The sequence below is a fragment of the Phoenix dactylifera genome, unplaced genomic scaffold (assembly GCF_009389715.1).
Source record: "Phoenix dactylifera cultivar Barhee BC4 unplaced genomic scaffold, palm_55x_up_171113_PBpolish2nd_filt_p 001342F, whole genome shotgun sequence".
NCBI lineage: Eukaryota > Viridiplantae > Streptophyta > Magnoliopsida > Arecales > Arecaceae > Phoenix > Phoenix dactylifera.
This window is the reverse complement of record NW_024068670.1, coordinates 88,075-99,575: the sequence shown is the minus strand read 5'-3', so window position 1 is coordinate 99,575 and position 11,501 is coordinate 88,075. Positions and strand designations below refer to the sequence as shown.

The window sequence follows — 11,501 nt, the reverse complement described above, 5'->3', positions numbered from 1 at the left end:
AAAAAAATAAAAAGAAATGGCTGCATCGAGTGAGACTGTGAAAGGTTGGATGATTTCCACCATCGTTTTCTTGGCCTTTGGCCGTCACGAGCTCCCTCTTGAGGAATTTGGACAATAACCAGTGGCTAAAATTGGCCTGAACTTGGCTGACCTTTTTTTTTTTTTCTCCCTTTGAAATCAGGGATGCGTCCATCCAGCTCCATAAAAATTTTATCAAGTAAAAATAAACTATTTTTTTTATTGATAAGGTATTGCAAAGGTTTCAAATTAATATTTTTTTTCTAAAAAAAAATGTAAGTCGAGTACAAAATTGACGGCTGGCACCAGCTTTAGCCGCTCAAATTATTTGGAAAAAAATTCGCTAATAGTGATTAGATGAATCTAAAACCAGATAATGAGCGCCCATCGTTATAATTTATTGAAAACTGCGCGACCTTGCAAACTATCCATATTTATTGAGAAATGAATGAAATTTTTTATTGAACCGCCTTATATGATGCTGGAAATATAATAGTTATAAATTTTCACCACTTTCTTTTCTTCGTTTTTTCTTTTTTATTTTTTTAGATATATTTGTTCTAAAAAATATGATATATTCGATTTATCAAAAAGAAAAAGGCCATCATGTAATTTTTATTTTATTTTAAAGAATTTAATATTGACAGTTATTTTTGCACGGAGGAAACGGCCGCTAGGCGTTAAATAAAGTAACGTTGGTATAAAAAGACAAATCTACTATATGACCCGAACCTAACGGACGGTGGCCCCAGGAACCACATGTCACAAGATTCGATGCCGGATTTGGTCGTGTTTCAGGATTGGACGGTGCAGCATGGGGAGGTTCCACCATATCATATCAGGTGGTCCTGATGCGTCCCTCCCTCAAATAATTGGGGATGAACTAAAAAACAAAAATCTATCAAACTATTCATTCATTCAAGTGGCCCCTCCCTCACTTCCATCTAGAAAGAGAGATGAGAGAGAGAGAGAGAGAGAGAGAGAGAGAGAGAGGAGGTTCAAAATAACAGATGTTATAACGGTTTCTAACTCCATCAATCCATCATGTTAATATATATATATATATATATATATATATATATGATAAAATAACATCAATAATAATTATTGGTTTAATGGTGAAAATCTAAAGATTATGCTATAAGGTGGCCAACAAATTAGAAAAAATAAAATCACACAATAGCTCATATGTAGGGACATGGTTTGCTTAAATAAAATTTTTGGAGTGATGAGCCGCAAAGGTCTTTGGATGGCAACATAGGAGGCAAGATTTCTTTACGCCGAGACCAAAGTTTAAAAGGAGTTGTTTTCATGCGCTCACGTGGCCTTCCGTCCTCTCCCTCCCAAATTCCTAGCGCCTGATGGCGGAGGGGTTTTCCACACCGACCTCATCTTTCCACCCCCAACCTGGATACGTCGTCTCATCCCTCACTTTTTTTTTTTTTTTTTGGTACATCAGTAGATTGCAGTAGCTTACGTCAGCCTGGCATGAGTACCATCTTTAGCATCAAGAGAAATAGGATGACATAAAGATAAGAGGGCAGAATCAATCTTAGTGCATAAAACCTCTTCTGAATGGGAAGCAGCAAATAAGACGACTCAGTGTATAGCCCTAATCGCCTCACGGAACACATGAGCAATCTAGATCGAGCGGCAACTTGACACTAGCCTCTGGATATTATTGAGTATGGGATGGTCGTCTCCTTGGTGCCTGATGTCATAGAGCCACTCAGTTACCATAGTAGAGTCTCTTTCTATAGGATTAGGCAGATTGCCCTTAGGATCCTCCTTGCATAGGTGACTCCTTCCCATGCTGTCCTGAGCTTTACTCTAATAGCTGTCATATCGCAGGTGCGCCGCCCGCTTGCCATGACTAGCTTGGAGTCATGATTCTGGATCACAAACCCAATTCCTCCTCCATCTCCTTCTGCCGAGGTGTTACTGTCGAAGTTCACCTTAAGATGACCAGAGGATGGGGATTTTCAAGAGACAAGTATCACTTGGGGTGCTGTGGCAGTAAGTGGGAACCTTAGATGTCTCTAGCCAACCTCGATGGAGATGCCCGAGTGGTGGCAATGATCTCAGTCACATGATCGAGTGGCTCTGTCCACCACAGTCCTCGAAGGAGTTTGCTTGTTCTCAAAGATGGAAGCTTTCCGGTCTGGTCAATGCACATTTTTGCTACCTGTCGCGCAACCATTGGTGGATATTGTGGGGGCGCAGAAGGGGCAGCTCTCCATCGCAGCCCGAGGCCTTTAAATTATGGATGGACACGTCATGAGGGGAATCTGGATCGTGCCTGGGACGAGAGAGCTGAGTGGAGTCGCCCAACGTCTGCCGTACTTCGTTTAGTACACTGGCTGTTATAGTTTAATTGACCGGGAAACTCGGCACGGAAAAGTCCTCATGGGGAACATCGCACAGTGTTTCCATCCAATTGGCGCTTGCCACGATCGATTTTCTTTTTCTCTTCTTTTTTTGTTGTATTGTAGTCTGTTTCGAGATTGTCTCCTCCGTATGTTTTTTTTTTTACTTTTTATTTATTTAAAGTAAACCCGAACGCTAAACACCGCTAAACGTAAACCGGAATCACTAAAGCAATCTAGAATAAATAGAGCCATCTGAATATAAAATGTCCAACAAGATGAAACATTTGAATCACCAATCATCATAATCTACATATCCAAAATGCCTAAAAACAATATTGAAGTTTTCTGAAAATATATTACCTATGCAGGAAGTGGTTTAAAAGTAATTAATTATTTGATAATGATATGATGGTGAAGATGAGTATTTGTTATGAAATTCATAAACTTCGAAAGGAATTGATGCATGGTTTGTTTATTTGAGTTTGATCTAATTTACAGATGTGCAAACATGATGAATCGAGTCGATTTCCTAATATGCAAACATGTCCTATGAATTTCGGTTGTCGAATTTTTGAGCAAGTCATATGTGCCGTAACATTGGTCTGCCTTATTAGGAAATGCACCAAGTTTAAGCTTCATATAGTTTTGGAGCAGCTTAACATTTTCCTACTCATATTCATCTTTAGCTCGACTCAATTACACCCTCTGCCCAACTCTTATGCAGCTCTGATGACACAATCTCCCATTTCGTGCAAGAGATCATTCTTTTACCAATCATTTCTATTTTACCAATAAAATGATTTCTGAAGCCTATTCACCAAGGCCTATGTTATGTTATCTCCAAGTTAAATGCATCCTATTCTTTATTCAACCATTTATTTTTCTATTGACTTAGGGGAACTCTTAAATGGATACAAGTCTTCGGGTGGCTCGCCATCAATAGCTATGATTTCAATCGATTTACGTGTTGCCACAAATTTTTTTTCTATTTCTTTGAACTGTCAGCTAGCTACCAATTTAAGATAGTAAAAGATAGCAAATGTCCAACCTTGACATCCTCAGGAAGCTTTGAGCGACAAGTCAATTGCTGAGAACTGATCTATAGTCTATATGAGAAAGATTAAAAAATTTCACATTCTTGCTTTTATCCCTTTTCCCCAAAGATAGCCCTTAACTTTCGCATAATGAATATCTAATCCATGTTTTGCTCACCACGCAACATGGAAATTTCCAAATCATGCAAAATAGCACACTAAAGATAAGATGTCAAATAAATTCTTCTCATAGTAACTAATAACAGCACAATTTATTACATATTTTTGCCAAAGGAGATATTTATGATTCATTTATTCATTATATGTGTGTGTGTGTGTATATATATATCACATGTAACCCATTAGCCGAAGGTTGAGAAAGATTTTATGCACATTCTTAGACTTTTTAGGCTTTAAAATGTAGGATATATCAATACAAACCATGCGATTATAAAAGACAGAAGAAACACATGAGAAGCAAAGGGCATAGCAAAACAACATTTCTGGCCACAATTCATGAATATTGAAGCATCTGTGTATAACTAAAAAATGCAGTTATTCGAAAATAATTATTACCATACATATGTGATGTGTCTGCAGGTCCACCCACAATACAATGCTAAAAAATCCTTATAACTTAATCGAGCCAGAACTTGTGGTTTTGAATCTGTTTGGGAGAGAGATTAGTATATCATTATGAGTTTTCACAACCAAGGATGAGAGAGAGAGAGAGAGAGAGAGAGAGAGAGAGAGAGAGAGTCCGTGAGAAGGCCTAAAGAGGGATGGAGACTGCTACCAGGAAACAAAAAAAAAAAAAAAGAAAGGAAAGGAAGAGAGGGAGGGATGGCGTGAAAAGTTTTGGTCCCTCCATCTGTCGTTTTTGTCCTGTAGGTTGGTATCTCCCTACTGAATTATGGAACAACCTTTGGAGCTGAGTTGGAAAACCTTGTTCTCTTGGTGAAACCGCCCAAGGCCTATCTCCCCTTCCCCTCCCTCCTTCCAACTCCTCTTTCACCCTTCCATTTTTCTGCTGTTTTCATAACAGGCAATTGGTCTTTCCTGACTCATTTTTTCTCATCTTCCATCTATCCATTTAGGCTGGAATTCCCTCTCCTCAGAAGTAAGAGGTCTTGCTTTTTTTTTTTTTTTTATGGTCCTCTAAGGAAGGATTTTTACAAGTAAGCACTGGAGCTAAGTAGAATGATGGGTGCAAAGGCCCAGGTGTCAGATTACCCAGAATTTTTAGAGGTCGATCCCACGGGAAGATATGGCAGGGTACTTGCAGAAATATATTTGTTTTCCTTTTTGTTCGAAGTTCCTAAGTTGGGCAACTTCACAATCTTTTTCGTTTTCCTGTCTGCAGTACAATGAGATCCTTGGCAGGGGAGCTTCAAAGACAGTGTAAGATCCCATTCCCCCCTGCTGTCCACCTACTCCAGCTTCCTCTTCTTGGTTCATGGCTTTCTCATGTTGGAATCTGATGGCAGTTACAGGGCTTTTGATGAGTATGAAGGGATTGAGGTGGCATGGAACCAGGTGAAGCTCTATGACTTCCTTCAGAGTCCTGAGGACCTGGAGAGGCTCTACTGTGAGATCCACCTCCTCAAGACCCTCAGGCACAAGAACATCATGAAGTTCTACACCTCCTGGGTCGACACCTCCAAGAGGAACATCAATTTTATCACCGAGATGTTCACCTCCGGCACCCTCAGGCAGTAAGTGAATCTCCCCCACACTAAAGATCTGGGTCACTGTTTTATTCTTGATTCAATCCCTTCCTTTTTTTTGTTTTTGTTTCTTTTGTTTCCTCCTCTATTGGAATAGGTACAGGCAGAAGCATAGGAGGGTGAGCATCAGGGCAGTGAAGCATTGGTGCAGGCAGATCTTGAGGGGCCTCCTCTACCTCCACAGCCATGACCCCCCCATCATTCACAGGGACCTCAAGTGCGACAACATCTTCATCAATGGGAACCAAGGGGAGGTCAAGATCGGCGACCTCGGCCTCGCCGCCATCCTCCGGAAGTCGCACGCCGTCCATTGCGTAGGTGCGCCCGCCATGGCCTGCTTTTATCATCATATAGCTTTCACGCTAGGCTAGGGACATTGCCAATCTAGTCTCTTTTCTTCATTCCTTTGTGGCAATGACTTAGTCTCAAAGATGCTGCCCACCCTCTATTTTTAGATTTAGATTTGGATTTGGATTTGGATTTGGATTTGGATTTAGATTTAGATTTAGGTGGTATCTCCATTCCTTCCTCGACAGGCACACCGGAATTCATGGCCCCCGAGGTGTATGAGGAGGAATACAATGAATTGGTGGATATATACTCTTTTGGGATGTGTATCTTGGAGATGGTCACCTTCGAGTACCCTTACAGCGAATGCACGCATCCGGCGCAGATCTACAAGAAAGTTATCTCAGTAAGATCCCATATCTTTGAATCCTCATAGCTAATTATAGCATTGCTGCAATGCCTAAGAGTTATTTTGTTGCTGTCTTACGGTCGTAAATCCGGTAGGGGACCAAGCCCGAAGCTCTGTATCGAGTTAAGGATCCCGAGGTGAGGCAATTCGTGGAAAAATGCTTGGCCGCAGCTTCCCGAAGGCTTCCTGCGAGAGAGCTTCTCAAGGACCCATTTCTCCAAATCGATGATCGCGGTATGGTCTATGGAGAGGGAGAATTGAGCGACATGGGCCGGATTGTGAGGCAACCTTCTCTTAATCTCCTTCTAAGTAGCGATTCTTCGTACACTAATGGATTCTCCAGCAGTCTCCACCGAGAAACAGAGATAGAAAATGGGTGGGGCTGCCATGCTGCTGGCATGGAAATCCATGGAATGGACCTTTTCAATAGCCAAGAAGACGAAGCACTGGCTAATGTAGATATCACAATCAAGGGAAGGAGGGGAGAAGATGGGGGCATTTTTCTGAGGCTCAGGATTGCAGATAAAGACGGTATGAGAGAATTTAGATCCTCTGAAGCTTTCCTGTTTTGATTCATTCATGAGCAAGGGAAACCCATCATCACCTGTGATCTGTTTTGCAGGCCGTGTGCGCAACGTATACTTCCCCTTCGACATCGAAGCTGATACTGCATTGAGTGTTGCGACGGAGATGGTTGCGGAGTTGGATATAACTGATCATGAAGTAACTAGAATAGCAGAAATGATCGACGGAGAGGTAGTGTCCCTGGTGCCGGAATGGAAACCAGGACCTGGAATAGAAGAAATGCCAGGAGCTCCTACTGCAAGTTTCTGTCAGAATTGTGCATCCAATGCCTCATCATGCGGTTCGCTCATGGACTACCTTTCACTCAAGTCTCCAGGCTGTGCTAATGTGCAATCCATTCATTGTTCCAATCTCGAGTGTGCTGCGATGCATGGCCGGTTCGAAGAGAGAACGTACCAAGTCGAGGGATCTGAGGATAATGTGACCGAGGGAGCACCGGTGCTGTCTACCAGCCAATCGGATAATTGCTCCGACGATGAAGGTGACCAAGCTGAGGATGAGAGGGTTGAACACATCAATGGCTATCTACAGAGCGAAAGTACGAAGTCGTCGGGCCATTCGTATTCTGGTTCCAACCAACAGCATTGCCTCGAGGTACCGGAATTAAGATTCGGCTCTCCTCGACCTGATATATCGGATGATTATGAAAATGAGATCCATCAAGAATTGAGATGGCTCAAGGCAAAGTACCAGGCAGAGCTAAGAGAGTACAGGAATCGACACTTGGGAGAATCAGGAAGAGCTTTGCATCCATCCCCGGAATTTGGCAACGGGGAAATGAGAGTGGAGAATGGTGCTGCAGGTTCCTTGCTCCTTGAACATTCACAAACTTCAGAAAACAAGACAATGAAATCCTTTCATTTGGGAATGCATTTTTCATTTCACATCCCTTGTGGCGACGCAGAACCAGGCCCCGGAAAGAAGAGTTTTCCAGCCGATAGCAATGAGAGCCGCCCCGTTTTGGGAGCCCGAAGGGCCCGAGATTGCGAGGCGAATGCTGAGAGCAGCCCTGAGATGTTCACAGCAAAGAATTTCTATGCGGGAGCTCCTCTGCTTTGCAGAACCAAGTCCCTCCCTGCTGATGCAGTGGATGTTTGATATCTGCAAGGCATTCTCAAGATAATTCCATCATCACTCACTTCGACTGTATATTGTTTTTGGCCCGCTACTTGCATAAGATTGCGCAGCTCTTCTGCCTCACTGTATATGGGTAATGAAGTGAGTTGAAATGCGAGGGTGTCTGTATTCACTCGTGAGCACTATGTATCGTTCTTTTACTTCCTAGAATCGAAGAGATCAATTCAGGCAGACTTTGTATGATGTGATGCAACTCCATGCGGTGTAACTCGAGAAGATTTACATGAGAAACGAGAGACATCTCATTTCATCTAGATTCTAAATATTTTACGCTCTCTTTTTCCTTGGGGGAAGACCTCCATGTTTGCCCATTTTCTTAACTTCCAGGCTCAGCGAAGAGATTGAAGCGCACGTAAAACAATTTAAATGCACTCGGAATGCAGCATGCAACGGGGACAAGCAAAATGAGCATGGTGATCGAGCGGCCTAAGATGTTAAAATCTACGAAGCACCAACTAAAGAAATCCTCCATCAAACCGACAGCAATCTAAATGAGCAAACGAGAGGGCAAATATCCAAGCTAAATGGATCCTTTCAAAGTACTGCGAGCTTTCTGAAGGTGCTGCTCTGTGCCCGACAAGCCCATCCATGCATGCCTCGCTGGATGGAGATGCCAACTGTGTGTGGAACCATCCATTAATGCTTTATTTATTTATTTATTTATTTATTTTTTATTTTTTGCTAAAGATGGTGGTATCATACATAATGTGTATCTACAACCAAAAAAATTAAAAGGCAAAACATCACAGAGAGCACTCGGCGGCTCCGTCTCGTAACAAAGAAGGCTATCCAATCTGCAGCCCCATTCGCCTCACGAAATACATGCTTCGTTTGAATGACCATTCCATTACAAACCAAGGCCCGAATATCCCTCAGCAGCAGGTGGTAGTCGCTGACCCCCTTTGACACCCGTAGAATCCACCCAATGATCGTCGTGGAGTCATCCTTCAAAAGGACCTTCTCATCCGCAGAGCACACCTGACATAACACAGTCTGAATCAGGCCGCTCGTAACTCCTACTCTGGCACCAAGGTGTCAAACAACTGGCATCTCCTGGCAGTAATCACCATCCATTAATACTTAGCAGCATGCATGCAGATGCTGGTGGTGAGTTCCACTCATTGGCGCATGATGGGAAACGGTTGGCCAACCCCAGGGGACGTCAGTCATTTAGAGCTATTCTGAGGTCCTCAGTCAGCCTCCTCCTTGTCCATTACGTCCGCTACAGCGGGTTCCACGACATGCTCCCTTCTGTTCTTAAGGAGACTGAAATGGTTTCAGGACTTCCAGCTCTTAAATTACATCGACTGGAGACTTAGAAGTCATGGATGATGCCGTGCACGCTTGAGATGGGGAAGTGGATGGAAAGTGACGGTTGAAGGGTCCAATTTTGGGAACTCTGGAAGGTCATCAGCTGAATTGGGTAGGGTGGCGGGGAGGTGAAAGGTAGGCCTCCTTTTGAATGATTGGAGGCTGGGTCATGCCCATAATTTAGAACAAAAAAAAAGGAAAGCATAGAGAAGTCCTGCTTGCCTGATTCCATGGGGGCATGACATGATCTTTATTCGAGAGTGTGAAGGCATGACTTTTGTTGGCTATGGATTGATAAAAGCGAAGGCATCTCGTTTGTTGGTCGCAGGTCACAAACATTTTCCAAGCACAGATTCTACAGTGCTTTTTGTGAAGCATCCTCTATGGCTCTTTTGATCTCGGCATCAATATATATAGGATACATCTCCCAAAAGTGCAGGCATTAGCCAAAGTAAAAGAGGGGTCGCTGAGATCCACAAAACTGGCAGGCGATGATCCTGATGGTCTTGAAGGCTGTGAACCATCTGATCCATGGACCTTTGATTTCACATCATACAATGACAACGCATGGCTGTTCATAATATGGAGACCACAAAAGACTTGCTTAGGCCTTTATTAGGACAGGGCAACCACATAGGCCGGCCCAAAAGAATACACAGACCTAAGCATGGCTGTTTTTTAATCTTAAATACTTTGTTGTCGATGGAAATAAGCATGCGGACTACTTGACATTATGTTTGGGAAGAACTTAGAAAGGTGAGACTCGATCCCAATATTTTGTTTCAGCTCGTTCCGATAGACTCTATTTGTCAAGTATTCATCTCGACACACCAGTATAGAAATGAGCGGCTGTGATTTGCTATATAGTGCATGCCGTGTAGGATGCAACTTCTAGAAAGAGCGCAAAATAATAGCTAACATCTTTGGAACTTGGCCTATACATGGATGAAGAAATTAGAAAGGAATGGTTGGAATTTGGGATAGAAAATTGACATAATTCACAGGGTGGAGGAGAAGATTTTGGTCGATTATCTTGTCTGTTAGGCCTAGTGCAATCACTAGAAGGAATTGCCGTGAAGAGAACAAAAATCTTAAAGCAAAGCGAGTACCTAGGAGTTTATAGGCAAAAGGGCTTAATTCCACACTGAAATCGGACATCCTGCCCCAATCTTGTTACTAGTTTTATATAGGGATAAGTGTAACAATATTTCACGTCTTAATTAGTAGTAAAATATGCTATAGTGCAACAGCTAACTACGTCAAATAGCTCGTCAAAGCGAGTGTGAACGGTGGGCATTCAGCAGCCCATGTCTTCCTTCCCCCACAAAAAATCCACAATGAAGAAAAGAAACAAGCAGTGGAGACAGGCACCTCTCGAGCTATTCCACTCCAAGCTGGTACTCCCGGAGACTTGACGAACGGACCATCCTTCTCACCGAACGTAGTAATTATAAGGTTAATTTCTAATAAGAACGACCTAAGGAATCCAGCGTCAGGAAAGCAATAAGGACAGTGCATGCATCATGCATGTACCGCCAATAAGACACTAGCTGGGAGGGATGGATTAAATTATGAGGAATCATGTGGGCATGTGTTTAGTCCCACATCAGTTCACCACAAGAAAATAGGATTTTGCCAACTCTTTTTCGCTGACGCTAACAGAAAGCGTCGGCAAATTTCGAAACAGCCCTGGCATACTACGACGCTTTTGTAAGGCGGTGGGTGAAATTAGAATAAGACGACGCTTCAAAGCGTCGTTGGAGGAAAAAGGCCACCAAACCCACGGATCTCCTGCCTTTTTCCCGATCCCCTGTCTTTTCCCTCCCTCTCTCTCTCTCTCTCTCGTGCGGAGGAAAAAACCCTAACCCTTTCATCCCCAGCCGCCATCATTCCCCCCCTCCTTCCTCCCCGATCATCTCCCCCCAAACCCCCCACCGAGCTTCGGATCCCCCTCCCCCTCCGGATCCCCCTCCCCCTTCGAGCTTCGAGGACGACCCCGCGCCGTCGAGAAAGGTGTTCTACCCCTCCGACGGCGCTGGTGGCGGGCGGGATGTAGTTCGATGACAACATACCCTTGAAGGAGGTGTTTGATAATCTGAGATGCACGCGGGAGGGGATGTGTTCTTTCCCTCACCACTTCAACTGATATAGATCTGTGAGACAACCCTCTTGTTTGTGCTTTTTGTTTTTTAATCTAGCTGTTGATTTATTTATTTATTTTTTGAATTTGTTTGTGGTTGCAGGAGAGCAAGTTTCTGAAATTCTTAGGGTTCATGTGGAATCCACTGTCGTGGATGATGGAGGCGGCGGCCATCATGGCCATCGTCCTCGCGAACGGAGGGGTGAGTCCTGGAAACACCATAATCTGATTGTTTTCTTCTTCTTTTTTAGTTTTTTTTTCTGTGACGAACCCATATGGGTTCTTGATTCCGTTCAACAGGGGAAGCCCCCAGACTGGCAGGATTTCGTGGGGATTATTACCCTGCTTCTGATCAATTCGACGATCAGCTTCATCGAGGATAACAACACTGGATTTGTTTAGATTTATTGTAGATTTTATTGCAAGTTATTTGAAATCTTTTCTGTCCGGATGTTGGATGTTAAGTTGCTCTGATCATCAGAG

At 43.3% G+C, this 11,501-nt stretch overlaps 1 protein-coding gene across 1 annotated transcript; it reads left to right on the top strand.

The window, feature by feature from the left end:
* The first annotated feature begins 4,278 nt into the window (after positions 1–4,278).
* LOC120108451 (probable serine/threonine-protein kinase WNK1) lies at positions 4,279–7,832 on the top strand. The gene is made up of 7 exons (XM_039122058.1): positions 4,279–4,696; positions 4,785–4,822; positions 4,909–5,136; positions 5,246–5,466; positions 5,685–5,842; positions 5,941–6,376; positions 6,468–7,832. Exons 1-7 carry the CDS (start codon positions 4,622–4,624, stop codon positions 7,526–7,528), a joined length of 2,217 nt encoding a protein of 738 aa, XP_038977986.1. The 5' UTR covers positions 4,279–4,621; the 3' UTR covers positions 7,529–7,832.
* Positions 7,833–11,501: the final 3,669 nt, after the last annotated feature.